The sequence below is a fragment of the Hemiscyllium ocellatum genome, chromosome 34 (genome assembly GCF_020745735.1).
Source record: "Hemiscyllium ocellatum isolate sHemOce1 chromosome 34, sHemOce1.pat.X.cur, whole genome shotgun sequence".
NCBI lineage: Eukaryota > Metazoa > Chordata > Chondrichthyes > Orectolobiformes > Hemiscylliidae > Hemiscyllium > Hemiscyllium ocellatum.
In genome coordinates this window covers 8,865,555-8,889,068 of record NC_083434.1, presented here as the reverse complement: position 1 = coordinate 8,889,068, position 23,514 = coordinate 8,865,555, and the positions used below count along the sequence as shown (strand labels likewise).

The 23,514-nt window shown below is 41.9% G+C and overlaps 1 protein-coding gene across 3 annotated transcripts in view; it reads right to left on the bottom strand.

Annotated features, from left to right (window-relative positions):
* Positions 1-13,200: 13,200 nt before the first annotated feature.
* LOC132832127 (F-actin-uncapping protein LRRC16A-like) overlaps positions 13,201-23,514 on the bottom strand; it is a 458,164-nt gene continuing 447,850 nt past the window's right edge. For all 3 annotated transcript variants that reach the window (XM_060849857.1, XM_060849859.1, XM_060849860.1), the window contains one exon: positions 13,201-14,432. In XM_060849857.1, coding sequence (XP_060705840.1) covers positions 14,224-14,432 — 209 coding nt within the window. In that variant the 3' untranslated portion in view covers positions 13,201-14,223. The remainder of the gene's footprint in view (positions 14,433-23,514) is intronic.

Genomic DNA, 23,514 nt, shown 5'->3' with positions numbered 1-23,514 from the left:
AGTGTATTTGCCACTATGGAATGGGTTTTACAATTGAGTTTTATTGACTCGGCTGACAGCACTGTTGATCTTCTGTCACAAGACTGTTTTGTTCCATAAAGCAGCTACACCAACCAGCTGTTGGTCTGAAGTCCATTTCATTGGCTGTACACACAATGGATTTCTGGTGCTGACATAACCATTCCGATTTCTTTTGCGGCTCCACTCTGGTATATGCTTTTCAATGTCAGACCAACAGCTGGTCCCATGCATCGTCTTCAGGGTAGATTGGTCGATCTTCAGTTCTCACAGCCATTTTTCACTAACAAATGTTACAAGTTTTAGAGTGAAAGCAGCTTTGTCTTTCATTTAAATTTTCTGGGGGACAAATTTCTGTTCACCTTCAACATGCAGTATGTGACCTGTTCTCAGTGTACTTTAAACTCCCTTGCAACACAGTTTACATCACCTGCCTATTCTAATACAGCAACCTGTGGCATAATGCAGATTATTCTTGTGGGTGTAGCACTTTGTCATTGAAACGGATGGTTAATTAACAAGCCGAGCATTTGCAAAGTATGATTTTTGGCACGAAGGGTAAGGGATAGTTTTTTGCACAAGGATGACACAAGGAATACAGGGAGAACTAGCCATTTGGATACAGAACTGGCTTGAAGGTAGAAGACAGAGGGTGATGGTGGAGGGTTGCTTTTCAGACTGGAGGCCTGTGACCAGTGGAGTGCACAAGGATCAGTGCTAGGTCCACTGCTTTTCATCATTTATATAAATGATTTGGATGTGAGCCTAAGAGGTATAGTTAGTAAGTTTGCAGGTGATACCAAAATTGGAGGTGTAGAGGACAGTGAAGATTACCTCAGATTACAACAGGATCTGGACCAGATGGGCCAATGGACTGAGAAGTGGCAGATGGAATTCAATTTAGATAAATGCGAGGTGCTGCATTTTGGGAAAGCAAATCATAGCAGGACTTATACATCTCATTGGTAAGGTCCGACAGAGTATTGCTGAACAAAGAGACCTTGGAGTGCAGGTTCATAGCTCCTTGAAAGTGGAGTCACAGCTAGATAGGGTAGTGAAGAAGGTATTTGGTATGCTTTCCTTTATTGGTCAGAGTATTGAGTACAGGAGTTGGGAGGTCATGTTGCGGCTGTACAGGACATTGGTTAGGCCACTGTTGGAATATTGCGTGCAATTCTTGTCTCTTTCCTTTCATAGGATGTTGTGAAACTTGCAAGGGTTCAGAAAAAATTTACAAGGATGTTGCCAGGATTGGAGGATTTGAGCTACAGGGAGTGTCTGAAGAGGCTGAGGTTGTTTTCCCTGGAGCGTCAGAGGCTGAGGGATGACCTCAAAGAGATTTATAAAATCATGAGGAGCATAGATAGGATAAATAGACAAGGTATTTTCTCTGGGGTGGGGGAGTCCAGAACTAAAGGTTTAGGATGAGAGGGGAAAGATGTAAAAGAGACCTATGGGGCAACTTGTTCATGCAGAGGGTGTTGCATGTATAGGGTGAACTGCATAGAGGAAGTGGTGGAGGTTGGTACAACTATAGCATTTAAAAGCCATCTGAATGGATATATGAATAGGAAGGGTTTGGAGGGATATAGGCCGGGTGCTGGCAGGTGGGACTAGATTGGGTTGGGGTATCTGGTCAGCATGTACAGGTTGGACCGAAGGGTCTGTTTCCGTGCTGTACACATCTATGACTTTATGACATGTAGGTCCTGTTCTATGATGGGTAATTTCCTCAGTCTTTAGTGCAGCAATGAGTCTGAAAAGGATCAAGGGTCAAGGTCCATTTTGTGTTTTAATTACTAGTGCCTCATAATTCCAGCAGAATCACATTGTGTTTTTCATTGCATTATTGGTAAATTCCAATATATAAGAATATTCTTAAATGGTGAGAGTCACAGAAACTTTGGAGAGCCACAAGATGAACATCAGTTTTAAATCAACTTAGTTAGAAAAGCAACCTTCAGAAGCAGAGACTTGTTGTATTAGAAAATACCTTCAATGGGAGGAATACTTTCTGTCCATCTGGACACAAAGTTTGTGCTGGACAGGGAACATAAGAATAAATGGATATAAACAAAGTTAGATGTCAGGTCATCTAATATCAAAGGTCATTGAACTTTGGATTAAATTGCTAGTTCATTCAGGTAAACTGCAAGGGTTTATACAAGTGCTGGAAGATTTATTAGCCTGAGGAGATTACAGAATATAAGAGACAGGCTACATATTGAATGTTGCGTGCCATAGGTCTCTGATTGCTTGGAATTTGTTTTGATTGCCTTGGGGAGTTGGAAGATAATTTCTCAGATATCCTCACTAGTTTTTCTTTCTGGGTTTTCTCATTTCTTTGACTTTTCCATAAGATTTGCTGGTGGCTGGATCCAAATGGGGTCATCGCTTTATGCTCAGTTGCACCAAATTAATACAAAGAACAAAGAATAATACAGCACTGACACAGGCCCTTTGGCACTCCAAACCTGCACAGACACATTTTGCCCTTCCATATTAAAACTGTCCTGACTTAAGGGATCCATATTTCTCTGTTCCCTTCCTAATCACGTATTCATCCAAGTGTTTCTTGAGTGCTGCTATTATGTCCGCTTCCACCATCACCAACGGCTGCATGTTCCAGGCACACACCAACCTTATTGTGAAAAACTTGCCTTGTACATCTCTTTTAAACTCCACTCCCTCCCCCACCGCCACCACACACACCTTAAACCTGTGACCCCTCATGGTTTACCCCTCCATCCTGAGAAAAGCCTCATGCTTTCCACTCTATCCATGCCATTCACAAGCTAATGAACTTCTATCAAGTCACCCCTCAACCTGTTGCATTCCAGTGAAAACATACCCAGTCTATCCAACCTTTCTTCATAGCTAAAATCCCCCATCCCAGACAACATCCTGCTAAATCTTTTCTGTATCCTCTGCAAAGCATCCACATCCTTCTGGCAGTGTGGCCACCAGAACAGTACACAAGGATGGCTGAATTAAATATCTATAAAACTGCAGCATAGTTTGCCTATCCTTATACTCAGTATCCCTTCCAATGAAGACAAGCTTATCTTCATTACTTTATCTTACCTGTGCTGCCACCTTTGGTGATCTGTGGACTTGCACACCCAGATCCCTCTGCATATCAATACTCCTAAAGGTTCAGCCATTCAATAAATAATTTCTACCTGTAATTGACCTTCCAAGATGTAACATCTCACATTTGTCCAGATTAAACTCCATCTTCCATTTTTCTGCCCATGCCTCCAACTGATCTAGATCTTGCTGTATCCTCTGACAACCCTCCTCAATATCTGCAGCACCCCAACCTTTGTATCATCTGCAAGCTTATGAATTAGACCAACTACATTTTCCTCCAAATCACTAATGTAGACCATGAACAATAGGACCCAGCACTGATCCTTGTGGAACACCACTTGCCACTACCCTCCATTCTGAAAAGCATCCATCCACCATTGCACTCTGTTTCCTACGACTAAGTATGGGGTAGACACACTGGACTGATTTATAATTTTCCATATTACATTTGCATGGAATGTAAAGCTCTCTACTTACTTTCCAACAGTGCACTATGCAATTCAAACACCAAAACAGCAACGAAATTCTCAATTAATTTCTTTGCAAACAAAATTCCATTAATATGAAAAATACCAGAGATCGATACTGATAAAAATAGATAATAGATCATGATGCACGGAGGGCCCACAACTAGCCTTGTGAAAGTGAATATAATATTAGGGAGTACAGTTAGGTGTAATTAAATAGAAGGGAAATAAGGTCATTTCATTGTATAAGGCTGTAGTCCAGGTGCAGGAGAGTCAACATTCCTGATGAAGGGCTGATCCTCGAAACATCAACTCACCTACTCCTTGGATGCTGCCTGACCCCCTGTGCTATTCTAGCACCACACTTTTCAACTCTGATCTCCAGCATCTGTAGTTTTACTTTCTTTTAGTCGAGCTGGTATCCAGTTTGACCTGCTCACATACCAAGGAATTAAAACCCTTCAAAGATTCAGAAGAGGGTTACTTGATTGATGTAACTGTTAGAATCTCATCAAGAAATTATATTTCTAAAAAACAAAGATTTTAACAGGATATAATTAAGCTCTTTAGAATAACAAAGGGAATGGCTTCAACCACAAGGTGTCATGAGTTGGGCTATACAGGAAGGGAGTGAGGTGACATCAGTATACTTGATCGAATCAGACTCAAATTATAGTGCAAACGTTCAGAAGCAAGCTAGAGGGGTTTCTGGAAGTCAGAGACCTAATACAGGAATCAGAGGGATTTCCTGGGTGATTTTTCATAGATTGATTTTTTTTTGGGGGGGGGGTGGGATTTATGATATGCTGAGTGCAAATTGCACCTTGTCCCAAAACAAGGTGGGACTAGTTTAGTGGACCAGATGGTCCTTTCCAATTCTTTTGCACATGTTCATTTAACTGTTCCCCAGATCACGGAGACCTCCATATTATAGACACCTGTGCCAAACACACATTTATACTTATCCCCTTACATTTGACTGGCTTACGTTTCATCCCCATGAAAAAGCAGCAAAGTACCATTTAACAGAAAAGAACTGTAACACGGAATTAATTCCATGATAAATAACCAAGCACTTTTACAGGCATATGAAAACTAACCATAAGTACACAAAAAGCTATTATTTAAAACGAAACTAAATACCGATGACTTAGAGTCATAGAGATGTACAGCATGGAAATAGACACTTCAGTCCAACCTGTCCATGCTGACCAGATATCCCAACCCAATCTAGTTCCACCTGCCAACACCCGGTCCATATCCCTCCAAACCCTTCCTATTCATATACCCATCCAAATGCCTCTTAAATGTTGCAATTGTACCAGCCTCCACCACATCCTCTGGCAGCTAATTCCATACATGTGCCATCCTCTGCGTGAAAAAGTTGCCCCTAAGGTCTCTTTTATATCTTTCCCCTCTCACCCTAAACCTATGCCCTCTAGTTCTGGACTCCCCTACACCAGGGAAAAGAGTTTGTCTATTTATCCTATCCATGCCCCTCATAATTTTGTAAACCTCTATAATGTCACCCCTCAGCCTCCGACGCTCCAGGGAAAACAGCCACAGCCTGTTCAGTCTCTCCGTAGCTCAAATCCACCAACCCTGCCAACATCCTTGTAAATATTTTCTGAACCCTTTCAAGTTTCATAACATCTTTCCGATAGGAAGGAGGCCAGAATTGCACGCAATACTCCAACAGTGGCCTAACCAATGTCCTGTACAGCCGCAACATGACCTCCCAACTCCTGTACTCAATACTCTGACCAATAAAGGAAAGCATACCAAATGCTGCCTTCATTATCCTATCTACCTGCGACTCCACTTTCAAGGGGCTATGAACTTGCACTCCAAGGTCTCTTTGTTCAGCAACACTCCCCAGGACCTTACCATTATCCATATAAGTCCTGCTAAGATTTGCTTTCCACTACACCTCCAATTTTTGTGTCATCTGCAAACTTACTAACTGTACCTCTTATGCTCGCATCCAAATCATTTATGTAAATGACAAAAAGTAGAAGACCCAGCACCAATCCTGTGGCACACCACTGGTCACAGGCCTCCTGTCTGAAAAACAACCCTCCACCACCACCCTCTGTCTTTGAGTCAGTTCTGCATCCAAATGGCTAGTTCTCCCTGTATTCCATGAAATCTAAACTTGCTAGTCAGACTTCCATGGGGAACCTTGTCAAATGCCTTACTGAAGTCCATATAGATCACATCTACTGCTCTGCCCTCATCAATCTTCTCTGTTACTTCTTCAAAAAACTCAATGAAGTTTGTGAGACATGATTTCCCATGCTCAAAGCCATGTTGACTATCCCGAATCAGTCCTTGCCTTTCCAAAAACATGTACATCCTGTCCCTCAGGATTCCCTCCAACAACCTGCTCACCACCGAGGTCAGGCTCACTGGTCTATAGTCCCCTGGCTTGTCTTTACCGCCCTTCTGAAACAGTGGCACCATGTTTGCCAACCTCCAGCCTTCTGGCACCTCACCTGTATCTATCGATGATACAAATATCTCAGCAAGAGGCCCAGCAATCACTTCTCTAGCTTCCCACAGAGTTCTCGGGTACACCTGATCAGGTCCTGGGGATCTATCCAGCTTTTATGCATTTCAAGACATCCAACACTTCTTCCTCTGTAATCTGGACAATTTGCAAGATGTCACCATCTATTTCCCTACAGTCTATATCTTCCATATCCTTTTCCACAGTAAATAATGATGCAAAATATTCATTTAGTTTATCTCCCCCATTTTCTGAGGCTCCACACAAAGGCCACCTTGCTGATCTTTGAGGGGACCTATTTCCTCCTTAGTTACCCGTTTGTCCTTAATATATTTGTAAAACCCTTTGGATTCTCCTTAATTCTATTTACCAAAGCCATCTCATGTCCCTGTTTTGTCCTCCTGATTTCCATCTTAAGTATCTTCCTACTTTCTTTATACTCTTCTAAGGATTCACTCGATCGATCCTGTCTATACCTGACATATGCTTCCTTCTTTTTCTTAACCAAACCCTCAATTTCTTTAGTCATCCAGCATTCCCTATATCTACCAGCCTTCCCTTTCACCCTGACAGGAATATACTTTCTCTGGATTTTTGTTATCTCATTTCTGAAGGCTTCCCATTTTCCAGCCATCCCTTTACCTGTGAATATCTGCCTCCAATCAGCTTTCGAAAGTTCTTGCCTAATACCGTCAAAATTGGCCTTTCTCCAATTTAGAACTTCAACTTTTAGATCTGGTTTATCCTTTTCAATTACTATTTTAAAATGAATATAGTTATGGTCACTGGCACCAAAGTGCTCCCCCACTGACACCTCAGTCACCTGCCCTGCCTTATTTACCAAGAGTTGGTCAAGTTTTGCACCTTCTCTAGTAGGTACATCCACATACTGAATCAGAAAATTGTCTTGTATGCACTTAAGAAATTCCTCTCCATCTAAACCTTTAACGCTATGGTAGCCCCAGTCGATGTTTGGAAAGTTAAAGTCCCCTACCATAACTACTCTATTATTCTTACAGATAGCTGAGATCTCCTTACATGTTTGTTTCTCAATTTCCTTCTGACTATTGGGGGGTCTATAATACAATCCCAATAAGGGGATCATCCCTTTCTTATTTCTCAGTTCCACCCAAATAACTTTCCTGGATGTATTTCTGGGAATATCCTCCCTCAGCACAACTGTAATGATATCCCTTGCCATCAAAAATGCCACTCCCCCTTCTCTCTTGCCTCCCTTTCTATCCTTCCTGTAGCATTTGTATCCTGCTTTAGTTAAAAATAACACAGGATGTAACATTAAGATTGTCTTGGGGTCATGGCTCGATAAGACAGTTACACATCTGTGTTGTTGTTTATGTTTACCACTGTGGATGTGAGTGGATAATTGGAGCTCATTCTGGGGTAGGTGGGACCATTACAAACTGGATAGTCTACACAAGAACCAGAGGAGTACCACTATCCTGGGAGAGAGATGTGCTAATGCTCTTGAGGAGGGTTTAAACTAATTCGGCAGGTGGATGGGAACCTGAATTGTAGCTCCAGTGTACAGGAGTTTGAGAATAGAGAGTTCATGAATAAGGTTGCAAAGTCGCAGGAGTGTACCGGCAGGCAGGAAGGCGGTTTTAAGTGTGACTACTTCAACACCAGGAGCATCTGGAATAAGGTGGGTGGACTTGGAGCATGGGTTGGTACCTGGGACTTCGATGTTGTGTCCATTTCAGGGATATGGATTGAGCAGAGACGGGAATGGTTGTCACAGGTTCCGGGGTTTAGATGTTTCAGTATGAACAGGGAAGCTGGTAAAAGAGTGGGAAATGTGACATTGTTAGTCAAGGACAGTATTACAGTGGCAGAAAAGGTGTTTGATGAGGACTCATCTACAGAGATAGTATGGATTGAGGTTAGAAACAAGAAAGGAAAGATCACCCTATCGGGAGTTTTCTATAGGCCTCTAAAAAGTTCCAGAGATGTAGAGAAAAGGATAGCAAATATAATTCTAAATAGGGATGAGCATAATGGGTAGTTGTCATGGGGGACTTAAACACTATAGTTCGAGTACTTTAGATGGGTCAGTTTTTGTCCAGTGTGTGCAGGAGGGTTTCCTGACACAGTATGTAGACAGGCCAACAAGGGGCGACGCCACATTAGATTTGGTACTGGATAAGCAACCTGGCCAGGTGTTAGATTTGGAGGTAGATGAGCACTTTGGTGATAGTGACCACAATTTGGTTAAGTTTACTTTAGTGATGGAAAGGGATAGGTATATATCACAGGACAAGAGGTATAGCTGGGAGAAAGGTAATTATGATGTGATTAAGCAAGATTTAGGATGCATAGGACGGGGAAAGCAACTTCAGGGGATGGGCACAATTGAAATGTGGAGCTTATTTAAGGAACAGCTACTGTGTCCCCTTAATAACTATGTACCTGTCTGGCAGGAAGTGGTCAAGTGAGGGAACCGTGGTTTACTAAAGAAATTGAAACTCTTGTCAAGAGGAAAAAGGAGGGTGATGTAAAAATCAATTAGGGTGCTTGAGAATGACCAGTTAGCCAGAAAGGACCTAAAGAGAGAGCTAAGAAGAGTCAGGAGGGGATATGAGAAGTCTTTAGCAGACAGGATCAAGGAAAACTCTCATGCTTTCAACAGGTATATAAGGAATATAAGAATGACTAGGGTAGGATTAGTTGAGGATCTGGTGCTGGAAAAGCACAGCAGGTCAGGCAGCATCCGAGGAGCAGAAGAATTGACATTTTGGGCAAGATCCCTTCATCAGGAATGAGGCTTGTGAGCCGAGGGAGAGGAGAGATAAATGGAAGAGGGATGGAACTGCAGGAAGGTAGCTGAGTGATAGGTAGATGGGGAGGGGGAGTAATGTTGATAATCGGAGAGGAGGGTGGAGAGGATAGGTGGGAAGGAAGATGGACAAATAGGACAGGTCAAGAGGGCACTGCCAAGTTGGAAGGTTGAATCTTGGATAAGGTGGGGGGAGAATGAGGAAACTGGTGAAATCCACATTAATCCCATGTGGTTGGAGAGTCCCACGTCGGAAGATGAGGTGTTCTTCCTCCAGGAGTTGGGTAGTTAGGATTTGATGATGGAGGAGGCCGAGGACCTGCATGTCTTTGGCGGGGCGGGGGGGGGGGGGGAGAGTTAAAGTGTTGAGCCACAGGGAGGTGGGTTGCTTTGAGCGGGTGCTGGAAATGTTCTCTGAAGCGCTCTGCAGGTATGCGTCCTGTCTCCCCAATGTAGAGAAGGCCACATCAGGAGCACAGATACAGTAAAAGACATTGCGGAGGTGCAAGTAAAACTCTGATGCATGTGGAATGCTCCTTGGGGACCTCAGACTGGGGGTGGGGGAGGGGGAAGCTGCGGGCACAGGTTTTGCAATTTCTGCAGTGACGGGGAAGGTCCCGGGAGGGGAGGGTGGGATGGTGGGGGGGCGTGGAGGGAATGGTCTCTACAGACCACAGATAGGGGTGGGGAGGGAAATATATCTCTGGAGTTGGGTCTGTTTGTAGGTGGCTGAGGATGACGCCATGTATCCAGAGGATGGTGGGGTGGAAGGTGAGGACCGGTGGGTGTCTGTTCTTGTTATGGTCAGCTCTTTCCTCCAGTGCATCTCATCTGCTACCCGCACTTCTGTTCTGTAATAAGGACAAAACTCCCTGGTCCTCACCTTTCACACTACCAACCTCTGTATACATCACATCATCCTCAGCCATTTCTGTTCAAGGAGGGGAGTGGAGACAACCATGGTAATTATATAGAATGTGGAGTTTGCACATTCTCCCCGTGTCTGCGTGGGTTTCCTCTGGATGCTCCGGTTTCCTCCCACAGTCCAAAGATGTGCGGGTCAGGTGAATTGGCCATGCTAAATTGCCCATAGTGTTAGGTAAGGGGTAAGTGTAGGGGTATGGGTGGGTTGCGCTTCGGCGGGTCGGTGTGGACTTGTTGGGCTGAAGGGCCTGTTTCCACACTGTAAGTAACCTAATCTAAACCAGTGAGCCTTACTTCTGTTGTGGGCAAACTTTTGGAAAAGACTATAAGAGATAATTTTCTAATAATCCAGAAATGAATAATTTGATTAGGGATAGTCAACACGGTTTTGTGAAGGGTAGGTTGTGCCTCACAAACCTTATTGAGTTGTTTGAGAAGGTGACCAAACAGGTGGATGAGGGTAAAGCAGTTGATGTGGTGTATATGGATTTCAGTAAAACATTCCCACAATAGGCTATTGCAGAAAATAGGGAGGCATGGGATGGAGGGGGATTTAGCGGTGTGGATCAGAAATTTTCTAGTTTTATGACGACAGAGGGTAGTGGTTGATGGAAAAGGTTTATCCTGGAGTTTAGTTACTAATGGTGTAGCGCATTGGATCGGTTTTGGGGCTACTACTGTTTGTTATTTTTGAGTGACCTGGATGATGGCATAGAAGGATGGGTTCATAAATTTACAGATGAACTAAAGTCAGTAGAGGTGTGGACAGTGCAGAAGGATGTTGCAGGTTACAGAGGGACATAGATAAGCTGTAGAGCTGGCTGAGAGGTGGCAAATTGAATTTAATTTGGAAAAGTCTGAGGTAATTTACTTTGGAAGGAGCAACAGCAATACAGAGTGCTGGACTAATGGTAATGCTCTTGGTAGCGTATGTGAGCAGATAGATCTGTGTCCCTGAAAATTGCCACCCAGGTTGATAGGGTTGTTAAGGCAGCATACATTGTGTTAGCTTTTATTGGCAGAGGGATTGAGTTTCAGAGTCATAAGGTCATGTTGTAGCTGTACAAAACTCTCATTCTGCTGCAGTTGGGAGGTTTGGTCATTGCATTATAGAAGGATGTGTGAGCATTGGGAAGGGTGCAGAGGAGATTTGCCAGTATGTTGCCTGGTATGGAGGAAAGGTTGAGACGTGAAGCTGTTTTTGTTAAAGAGGTGACGTAATAGAGGTATCCAAGATGATCAGGGGATTAGATAGAGTAGGCAGCGAGAACCTTGTTCCTCGGACGGTGATGGCTAGCACAAGGGGACGCAGCTTTAAATTGAGGGGTGGTAGATAAAGGCTGGTATTAAAGGTAGGTTCTTTACTCAAGAGAATAGTAAGGGCATGAAATCCCCTGCCTGCAACAGGAGTTGCTCTTGCCAACATTAAGAACATTTAAATAGTCATTGGATAAACATATGAATAATAATGGAATAGTGTAGGTTAGATGGACTTTAGATTGGTTTCACAGGTCAGCACATCGAGTGCTGAAGGGCCTGTACTGCACTGTAATGCTTGATGTTCTATGAGTGGATTGAAAATTCTTTATATTGAAACAAGACCTAGTACAGACCATGAAGATGTTTTATTTTACATACAGTGAATCTAATATTTTGGTATAAGCTATTCAATTAGAGTGTGTGTAGAAAATGAAATTATAGATGCTTGCTGTAATTAATTTCAAAACCGGCTTGTGACAAAGAAAAAAACCATACCAGATCGCACTGTTGACATCCTCAACCGTGTTCAGTTCTGCCTGACTGAACTAACGAACAAATTTTCCCTTGCTATACTAAATTCATCATTCTGTTTTAATTTCACCAAACATTGAATTTGTTTATTTTGTTACTTCGTAGGATATGGAGGAACTGTTGGTCTGATATTTTCTCTGTACAGCGAAAGACTGTGTATTTATACAGTGTCTTATCAGGTAATCCCAAAGCACTCCAATACTCAAGTACTCCTGAAATACATTCACTGTTGAAATACAAGTAAATATAGCAGGTTATCTCCACAGTAATATCCCACAAACAACTGGGAGATAAATTAAGGACAAGTCCGTGGTTTTGATTCAAGTATGAATATTGGTGAAGAAACCAGAAAATGCTTGATTTTCCACTTTTCAGAACTATGAGGAGTTTTTTTTTCACAGCCAACCTGATTAATCTTCTGTTCAACATCTCATTAAGAATAGCAACTCCAACCCGTGAGCACTTCAATGTCAAACCAGACATGTTCTCAAATATTTGGAGTGGAGCTTGAACCCATGACCTTTTGGCTTCAGCAAGACTACCAACACGGACTCAAGGGTGAAATTCCAGTTCTTCAGTAAACCTGCCTGAAATTCTATTACTTTACTGCAAGAGTTGATTCCTGGAAGCTGGCTATGCTAGACTTAAATGAGCAGGTTATATTAACAATAATAATAAATGAAGCAAATTAACATTCAGCCACAGCTAATAGTTAATTAACACTCCTTTGCTTTTTAACACCATGAGAAGCTCTAAACCAGTCACTAAAATAAATGCACCAAGATTGTACATTGTCTGTAAGAGCAGCATTGGCTGTCCATCCATTTGTATTCTCAAAAAGATGGTAGTCAGATGCCTCTTAAACTGTTCCAGCCTGCCATGTGGGTAACTCTGTTAGGGAAGGAGTTCCAGAATTTTCACTCTGCAGCATCCAAGGAATGGTGATGTCATTTCAAGTCGGATTGCTTGATATATGTTTTGGACGGGGAAGTTCTAGCTGATGATCAACCAATACACAGGTTGTCTTCATGGTGTCGAGATCTTTAGCTTGTCTTCAGCCTTGGCAAGTTGCTGGGGTGCATTTTCTGGATGGTACACATTGCTACTTTAAAGTTGCATTAAAATACGCAATAAAGTCAACACCGAATCATTGCTGTTGCAATGGAACCAAATAAACCAATGTGGAGACAGAGAGTAAATGATCTCTATTTGTGTTGTAAATCTAGTTTAATGACATTGTTGATTACTTCTGGCTGTGGTATCAGTGATTATCTGCTTAACTGAATAGTAAACTCCAATTTTACTTTACCTCGACTGGAATTATTTCTAGCCTTTGAACCCACGATCCACAAAACAAATATTGCGGGGATGTAGATTTTAGATGGCAAGAAATACAAAATTATCAATGCAAAATTATCCTGAACCACAATGCATATGAAGAATAACATACATAGATTATTTACAATTAATTTCAACATTAATCTCAAAGTGAACAAATATCATTCCTATAGCTCCTTGTTTAATTCCTTGACTGCATTGTGTTCATCATAATTGAAAGCTGTGTCCATAATCACTTTCTTTACAATACAAGGACAACAGAACAGTAGAATCATTCTCTTTATTGGTACAAATATATACAGAAAGAAATCCCCTCTACACTGAACTAACTTACAGAGAGCAATATATGCCACTGGAAGGCATAATGATTAGATAATTTCAGATGTAAAAGCAAGTAGATAAACAGATCATCAGTTAGCCTAATGATTAACATAAAAAATAAACTTCCCAGTTCCAACAGTCCATTAGCATGAAACTGCTAAACATTACACCCCACATGATGGACCCACCATCCCCACATATTCTTGCTCATTGTGCTTATGGCAATGTTGGTGAAAACAGATTTAATAATCTGAAATGGAGTATCTGTACACCTGGAGGCTAAAATATGCCCTGTTAGATGATTACAAACACCTATCCAAGCTCCTCTTTTATTTATAATAAATTATACAAATTTATTCCTTTACTGTGCTCAGTTAGTATCATTATTTTACTCAAATGCATACAGGATTATATCTTGCATGCACATCCGACACACAATAAGCACACAGGAGTACATCCATAAGCTTGCTGTTCATTGTCCAGAAGCTGCCCTTGAAAAGATTCCAGTTTGGTTGCTCGGTTTCTGATGTCTTTGTACAAGGCATGTCTTCCCATGGCAGCTGGTTAACAGAAATCTGATATATGAGAAAAACTGCCAACATTTGCAAGTATGGGAACAAAATTTAAAAATAAAAAGGAATGTGAATTTGTCAGAGGTGGGAAGCAGGGAAGAATGAAGAAGGAAGAGATAGGAATCACAGGGATAAGGGAAAAGTATTATGCATGCAGCAAATAAATGTAATAAACAAACAAACAAACAAACAAACAATCTTTTAAAGAACCAAGCCTTTCTTTTATAAGAAAAAAGATTGCTTTCAAAGCAGGAACCTAAATGCCATTTTCCAGTTTTGATAAGTTTTAATTTGTTGTCTGGCTGGTGAGTAGAAACATCTCAGATCATCTTTACACCCTGATTATTCATATCACTGTGTGCTCTTGTGCTACACAACCTCCTAATCCAAAAGCCTCTATACAAATATGTAGTCTTTGTCTCCTTCCTCTCCAGAGTCACTGGACTTGCTGCCATTCTTTCCCTCCACTTTTGAATGCTGTCGCTCTCTCTTGGGCATCTTCTCCTTTCCTCGCAATTCTTGATCTTCTGAAAACCGGCCTGGTTTGCCATCCTCAGAGCGTGGACTTTGCCTGGAACTTGTTTCTGACACAGAGCTTTGGCGTACTGGTAGTTTTTAAAAGAAAGAAGAAGAAAATATTACAGTGAAGCACACCAAAAAAACCCCCATAAAATAGCTGACAAAACAGGGACATGAAATGACAATGAGTGCATCAGAAAACTAAATTTTACACTGAGGGTTTGAATGACTAAGATTATTATCACACCTTAGTCCTAAAGCAACTTAAGTTTTGAAATCCATTCTTGTCTCACTGTGCAATGGGAAAATAAAAACACCACTCAGTGGGTGAAGTTGAAATGCTGAAAAGTTCACCAGTTCAATCCAGCAGGCCAGAACTCAAACTTAGAAATGTCGACAGCATACGTGGAATACAAATCAGCTTGACATAAATACCAGCACATTCCTTCAGATACAACCTAAAAAAAATTATCGTCCATTTGAAGATCCTACGACAAAAATTCATTAACAAAATAAGAAATTGCCAAAAAAAACCATCAGGTCAGGCAGCACCTGTGGAGAGAAAGCAGAATTAACATTTTGGGTCTAGTGACCCTTCTTCAGAATTGATTGTAGCGAGGAAAAGGTTGGAATGCATGCTAGAGAAAAGGTAGGGGTGGGGGAAAGGAGTAAAGTACAGGTGGAGATGTAGCCCAGAGAGTGGGAAAAGGGAGCAGAATTTCTGCTTGGTCAGTGCTAGTTTGTGTTAACCCATTCATCCCCTTGGTGCTCCAGGTGAAGGAATCTTACTTCATTACAGAGTGAGTACGGTTAGTTCATCTTCTGGATAGTTCAGTGAGTTCAGATAGTAAGTTGGGGTGGGGGGGGGGGGGGGGGGGGGGGGGGGAAGAGGCTATGTTCAAAAGTAATAATTATACTTTTTTGGTAGCTAATTAAAATTTTACTTGCAAACTAACAGCCAATGGAGGGTTAGTCATGTCAGTTGGTGGGGTTGTGTGTTCCAACTGCGAAGAATGCTCAGTCATGGGTGCTGACAGCAATTAAATCAACAGCAAGTATACCCAGCTTCAGCTGCTCACCTAATGAATGGATCAGCTTAAGCTGCAGTTGGAGATAACAAAGAGCACACAAATGGTGCAGTGTGTCATCGACAGAAATGGTAGAAACATAGTCACAACCCCAAAGTCCAAGATGATAGATGGGTGACTGTTAGACAGGACAAGCAGTCAGTGCAGGAATCCCCTGCAGCTGTCCTCCTATCAAACTTATGTATTCCATTTGGGATACTGATGAGGAGGTTGGCCCATCAGGTGACAGCAGCAGCAGCAGCCAGAGCACTGGCACCACATCTGGCGCTGTACAGAGGGGACGGACAAAGCATGCAGAGCAATAGTAATTGGAGATTTGATAGCCCCTGGGCAACAGGTAAGCGATTCTGTGGTTGCGAAAAAGACTCTGGGATGGTATGTTGCCTCCCTGGAACCAGGGTCATGGATGTCTGAGTGGGTACAGGACGTCCTAAAACAGGAGGGTAAGACAGACAGAAATCATTGTCCAAACGACATAGCTAGGAAGAGTGACAGGGTCCTGAAATGACAATTCTGGGAGTGTGGTAGTAAAATAAAAAGCAGGGCCTCTAGGGTAGTAGTCTCAGGAATATTTCCCATGCCATATGCTACTGAGGAGTAAAATTAAACATGTGGCTAAAATGTTAGAGTAGGGGGAGGGCTTCAAAAACGTGGACCATTGGGATGTCTTACAGGGAATGTGGGACCTGCACAAAAAGGACAGCTTCCACCTAAAGTGGAAATGAACTAACATCCTGACAAGGAGGTGTGATAGTGCCACCTGAAAGTGTTTAAACTAGTGTGGTAGCAGGGTGGGAATGAGAGCAGCAGGTCAATAAGTAGAGAAACCCAGAGCAAATATAGCAAAGGAGAGGAGCAATCAGGGACTTGTTGCTGAGTTCAGTAGAACTGGAGGCTTCGAATGTATTTCACTTCAATGCAAGAAGTTTAACAGGTAAAATAGATGAACTTAGAGCCTGGATTAAAGCATGCAATTATGATGATGTTGCTACCATCAGGACGTGGTTGAAAGAGGGACAGGATTGGCAGCTTAACGTTCTGGGATATTGATGTTTTAGACAAGATAGAGGAGGAAGCAAAAGAGGTGAGTGAGTTACAATACTGGTTAGGGAGCATATCACAGCTGCATTGAGGGAGGACAACTTGGAGAGATCTTGCAGTGAGGTATTATGGGTACAGCTCAGGAATAGGGAGGGCGCAATCACAATGGTGGGATTGTACTATAGACCTGTCCAGGAGGGTTGTTTGAAGCAGTCACGTGGATAATTCATTGAGGGAGGGGGCCCTACTAGACCTCATATTGGGAAATGAGTCCAGTCAGATGATCAAAGTTTCAGTGGATGAACATTTTGGGAATAGTGACCATAATTCCATAAGCTTTTGTATACTTATGGATAAGGATAAGAATGGACCTCAGATGGTGTTTTTAAGTTAGGGGAAGGCCAACTCTAACCGAATTAAGCAAGAATAGGAGAACGCTGATTGGAAGTGGCTGTTTGAGAGTAAATCCACATGTGTTAAGGACCAGTTGATTAGACAGCAGGACAGGCATGTTCCTGTGAAAATTAAGGACAGGTGTGGCAGGATTCTGGAACCTTGGATGACAGGAGAGGTTATCAGCTTGTCAAAACAAAGGTAGCATACCTCAGGTCGAGGCAACTAAAAACAGACAAAGTCCTTGAAAAATATAGAGAAAGTAGGAAGGAGCACAGACGGGGTGTTAAGAGGGCTAAAAGGTGCTAGGAAATGTCCTTGGCCAGCAAGGTTAAGGAGCATCCCAAGGCATTTTATCCATACATTAGAAGCAAGAGGGAAGGGAAAAGGTAGGCTCACTCAAAGATAAAGGAGGGAGGTTATGGGTGGAACCAGAGGAAATGGGTGAAATCTTTAATGAGTCTTTACATCAGTATTCACTGAAGAGAGGGATATTGAGGTTTGGGAAAAGTATATGAACACTTTCAGGCAGGTCAATATAACGAAGTTGGGTGTCTTGAAATACATTAACGTAGACAAATCCCAGGGCAAGACAGGATCAATCCCAGGATCCTGTGGGAGGTAACTAAGGAAATAGCTGGGGACTTAGCAGATATCTTTGCATTCTCCTTGGCCTGAGGTGAGGTTTCAGAGGACTGGAGATTGGCTAATGTTGTTCTTTTGTTTAAGAAGGGAAACAGAGATAATCCAGGTAATTACACGCTAGCGAGTCTGATGTCAGTGGTGGGGAATCTGTTGGAGAAGATACCGAGACAGGATTTATTCACATTTGGAAAAAAATGGACTTATTAATGATTAGCAGCATGGGTTTGTGTGGGAAGGTTGTGTCTCACCAACTTGATTGAGTTTTTTCAGGAGGTGACAAGAATGATTGATGAGGGAAGGGCAGTGGATGTTATCTGCATGGACTTCAGTAACGTACTTGATAAAGTATCTCATGGCAGGCTGGTACAGAAGATAGAGTCTTGAGGGATCTGGGGTGAGTTGGTGAGATAGATACCAAACTGGCTTGGTCAGAGAGGACAAAATAGTGGTGGAAAGAGTGGAGTTTCGGAATGGAGATCAGTAACTAGTGATGCTCTGCAGGGATCAGTGCTGGGTTCCTTGTTGTTTGTAATATACATATATATGATCTGGAAGAAAATGTAGGTTGTCTGATTAGTAAGTTTGTGGATGACACAAATTGGTGGCATTACAGATATTAAACAAAGGATACAGTGGAATATAAATAGATTGCGGATATTTGCAAAGAAATGGCAGATCGAGTTTAATCTGGACAAATGTGAAGTGATACATTTTGGAAATCAAATTCAGGTGTGAATTATACAATAAATGGCAGAAACTTTACGAGCATTGACACACAGAGGGATCTGGGTATACAGACCCATAGATCCTTGAAAATGGCAACACAGATGGATAAGGTAGTCAAGGAGGCATACAGCACGCTTGCTTTCATTGGCCAGGGCATCGGATATAAAAGTTGGCAGGTTATGTTACAGTTGTACAAGGCTTTAGTTAGGCCACATTTGGAATACTGTGTGCAGTTCTGGTCACCACACTACCAGGAAGATGTTTAAGCTTTGAAAGGGTTCAGAGAAAGTTTACCAGGAAGGTGCCAGCAGGGTTTTTGTTATGAGGAGAGGTTGGATGAACTCTGGTTACTTTCACTGGAAATATGGAGGCTGCAGGGCAACCTGATAACGGTGTACAAAATTACAAGAGGCATAGATAAGATGGATGGTCAAGGTTTTTTCCCAGGATGGAAAGGTCAAATGCAAAGAGGTCACAGGTTCAAGGTGAGAGGTGAAAGTTTAGAGATAAGTGCAAGGAAATGTTCTAATAAAGATGGTAGTGAGTATCTGGGATGCAGTGGAGGTGGTGGAAGCAGTTATGTTAACAAGGTTCCAGCTGTATCTTGATCTCAATAGACACATGAACATGAGATGAACAGAGGGACAGGTATTGCACATGGGCAATAAGGAGCAGATCTAAGTAAGGACTGGGAATCGGCGTATGCTTGGTGGGCTGAAGGGCCTGTTCATTTGCTGGATTGTATTGTAATGTATAATGGATGGACATGGTGCCCAAATCATTAAATCTGGAAATGTTTTCAGACTTAGTGGGGAGAACTCTAGAAGCTGGTAATTCTGCAACTGTTGGTTTACATATGGTTTATAATAGCTAGAAAAAAAAATGCGGTTATGCAATTCAAAAGAGATTTAAGACCATAAGACATTGGAGTGAAGTAAGGCCATTCAGCCCACTGAGTCCACTCCACCATTTAATAATGGCTAATGGGCATTTCAACACCACTTACCTACACTCTCCCCATAGCCCTTTAATTCCTTGTGAGATGAAGAATTTATCAATCTCTGACTTGAAGACATTTAACGTTCCAGCTTCCACTGTGCTCTATGGCAATGAATTCCACAGGCCCACCACTCTCTAGCTGAAGAAATGATCTTTCTCTTCTTAGGCTCACATCTACACATGACCAATCTTTAACAAAAGGGCTGGATCAGACATGTACTTCCAAATCATTGCCACCTTTAATCAAAAGCTGGTGGAAAAGGCAGTAGCTTCAGATATTTCCATGAACATCTCATTCCACCTACACCAGATTTTTTTCAGCTTCTATCCAATAAACTTGAGAAGATGAGAGACAGTAAAATGCCATGGTATGAACCTGCTTCCCATGGATGGTAGAATGCGTTGGTAAGTTGTACTGGAGGTTAATTCTCATACCACAAATACAATGCAGCAAGGATTTGAAGCAAATTAAAAGCTCAATAAGGTGTGGTAAAGGAACAATGAAATTATAAACAATATTAATCACAATACGCGCACCCACTTTAAACTGTAAATACTAGAAACACAAAGCACCTGAAACAAAAATGGCTATGTAGTATTTTGGTCAGTTTTATTTTAAATGGAAGTTCTTGGGTGAAGGATTGATATGTAGAATTCTAAATTAGATCCTTGCTTGGTTAAAACGCTGAAAGATCTGTTGTGTATTTTCAGAAATTGCTCCTTCTGCTTTCCAGTGATTGAATTGGGAGATTTTAATTATATACCTGCAAATTGGGATCGTGGTAGTTTAAGAGGCAGCAAAGGGCAAGCCTCTCTGGATTTTGATTAGGAGAATTTCTTTGAGGTATACATCCAACAAGAAAGCAAGCCCTGCTAGAATTCTCGATCTTGGGAATGTAATGGGCCATGCAGATCAAGTGATAGGATGGGAACATTTCAGGGACAGTGATTCCCTTATCAGAAGGTTTGGGAAAAGAATGGCAATGACATTGGTTATGTCAGATTTGAAGTAATCAATTGGTGGAGAGCTGGCTTCAATGGGATAGAATGAGGCTGGGCAGACAGTCTAGGACAAACAAGTAGTAGATGAATGGATTACCTTCAAAGCAGGGATTGATCAGGCATAGTCAAGTTATATTCCCTTGAAAGGGAAAGACAGGACAAACAAATCCACAGTTCCCTGGATGGCAAAGGAGGTAGATAGAAAAGGAGGAAAGTGTGCTTATGACATATGCCTAGTAGTAAATACAAATGAGAGCCAAATTGAATATAGAAACTATTGAAGAGAGGTAAAAAAGCAAATTAGAGAAACAAAGGTTCAATTAAAAAATGTCAGATATATCCTAAAGTCATGATTTGGCCCTCTGAAAGGTAGTGCTTCGAAATAAATCTGTTGGACTAACGTTAAGAGGTTCTTTTCCTCCACCATCTTTATAGGCAGTGAGTTCCAGATTCCCACCAATCAGGTGGTTGTCCAAGGAGCAGTGCTCCAATGGCTAGTGCTCCCAAATAAACTTTTTGGACTATGATCTAGTGTTGTGTGATTTATAACTTTGTATATCCCAAAGTGTTCTTTATGCATATCAGCAGTGAAGGATTTACACATGGAGTCAAGAAGCATGGTTGAGGTGTTAAATTAATACTCTCTCCTATAAAACAGGTGCTACACAGCTGTGATGGTATAGGAGGAAACTCAGTCATTAGAAAAGTTTAAAGCTTTCTGCTCTTGAAGTTGATAAAGTGCATCCAAAAGATATTGGAGAAAGTGGAAATCATAGAGGCACTGTCAATAATCTTTCAATCTTCTGTTTGAGTGTCATGCAGAGGTAGGAAGAATTGCAAACATCATGCTCTTCACCAAAAAAGAGAAAGCCCAGTAATTACAGGTTGATCAGTTAAACCTTTGTGTGGAGAAAATTTTAGAAATAATTACTTAAGAATTCATAGTCACATGGAATAAATGTGGGTTAATTTGAAAGAGACAGCACTAATTTGTTAAGGGAAAATTATGTCTAACTAATTTGGAGCTTTTTCTTAAGGCGTAACAGAGAGGACTGATAAGGGAAAGCTTGTTGATGTGGTGTACATGGACTTCCAGAATGTATTCAATATAATGTCACACAATATACTTGAGGAAAGGCGTAGGCATGGAATAAAAGGAATATTAGCAACTTGGAAACTTGGTTAAAGAAGGGAGCATATGTCAGGTATAGACAGGATAGATCTAGTGAATCCTTAGAGTGTAAAGGCAGTAGGAGTATACTTAAGAGGGAAATCAGGAGGGATAAAAGGAGACATGAGATAGCTTTGGCAAATAGAATTAAAGAGAATCCAAAGGGTTTTTACAAATATATTAAGGACAAAAGGGTAACTAGGGAAAGAATAGGGCCCCTCAAAGATCAGCAAGGCAGCCTTTGTGTGGAACCGCAGAAAAAGGGGGAGATACTAAATGAGTATTTTGCATCAGTATTTTCTGTGGAAAAGGATATGGAAGATATAGACTGTAGGGAAATAGATGGAGACACCTTGAAACATATCCAAATTACAGAGGAGGAAGTGCTAGATGTCTAGAAATGCATAAAGGTGAATAATTCCCCAGGACCTGATCAGGTGTACCCTTGAACTTTGTGGGAAGCTAGAGAAGTGATTGCTGGACCTCTTGCTGAGATATTTGTATCATCAATAGTCACAGGTGAGGTGCTGAAGACTGGAGGTTGGCAAACGTGGTGCCACTGTTTAAGGAGGATGGTAAGGACAAGCCAGGGAACTACTGACCGGTGAGCCTGATGTTGGTGGTAGGCAAGTTGTTGGAGGGAATCCTCAGGGACAGGATGTATATGTATTTGGAAAGGCAAGGACTGATTAGGGTTAGTCAAGATGGCTTTGTGTGTGGGAAAGCATGTCTCACAAACTTGATTGAGTATTTTGAAGAAGTAACAAAGAGGATTGATGAGAGCAGAGTGGTGGATGTGATCTGTATGGACTTCAGAATGACTTTCGACAAGGTTCCCCATGGGAGACTGCTTAGCAAGGTTAGATCTCACGGAATACAGGGAGAACTAGCCATTTGGATACAGAACTGGCTCAAAGGTAGAAGTCAGCGGGTGGTGGTGGAGGGTTGTTGTTCAGACTGGAGGCCTGTGACCAGTGGTGTGCCACAAGGATTGGTGCTAGGTCCTCTACTTTTTGTCATTTATATAAATGATTTGGATGTGAGCATAAGAGGTGTGGTTAGTAAGTTTGCACATGACACCAAAATTGAAAGTGTAGTGGACAGCAAAGAGGGTTACCTCAGATTATAATAGGATCTGGACCAGATGGGCCAATGGCCTGAGAAATGACAGATGGAGTTTAATTCAGATAAATGCTAGGTGCTGCATTTTGGAAAAGCAAATCTTAGCAGGATTTATACACTTAATGGTAAGGTCCTAGGGAGTGTTGCTGGAACAAAGAGACCTTGGAGTGCAGGTTCATAGCTCCTTGAAAGTGGAGTCGCAGGTAGATAGGATTGTGAAGAAGGCGTTTGGTATGCTTTCATTTATTGGTCAGAGCATTGACTATAGGAATTGGGAGCTCATGTTGCGGCTGTACAGGACATTGGTTAGGCCACTGTTGGAATAATGCATGCAATTCTTGTCTTATTCCTATCGGAAAGATGTTGTGAAACTTGAAAGGGTTCAGAAAAGATTTACAAGGATGTTGCCAGGGTTGGAGGATTTGAGCTATAGGGAGAGGCTGATCAGGCTGAGGATGTTTTCCCTGGAGTGTCGGAGGCTGAAGGGTGGCCTTATAGAGGTTTACAAAATTATGAGGGGCATGGATAAGATAAATGGACAAAGTCTTTTCCCTGGGGTGGAGGAGTCCAGAATTAGAGGACATAGGTTTAGGATGAGAGGGGAAAGATATCAAAGAGACCTAAGGGGCAGCTTTTTCACACAGAGGGTGGTATGTGTATGGAATGAGCTGCCAGAGGATGTGGTGGAGGCTGGTACAATTGCAACATTTAAAAAGGCATTTAGGCATATGAATTAGAAGGGTTTGGAGGGATATGGACTGGCAGGTGGGACTAGATTGGGTTGGGATATCTGGTCAGCATGGACGGGTTGGACCGAAAGGTCTGTTTCCATGCTCTGAGTGAAAAAGTTGCCCCTGAGGTCTCTTTTATATCTTTCCCCTCTCACCCTAAACCTATGCCCCCTAGTTCTGGATTTCCTGACCCCAGGGAAAAGACTTTGCCTATTTATCCTATCCATGCTCCTGATAATTTTATAAACCT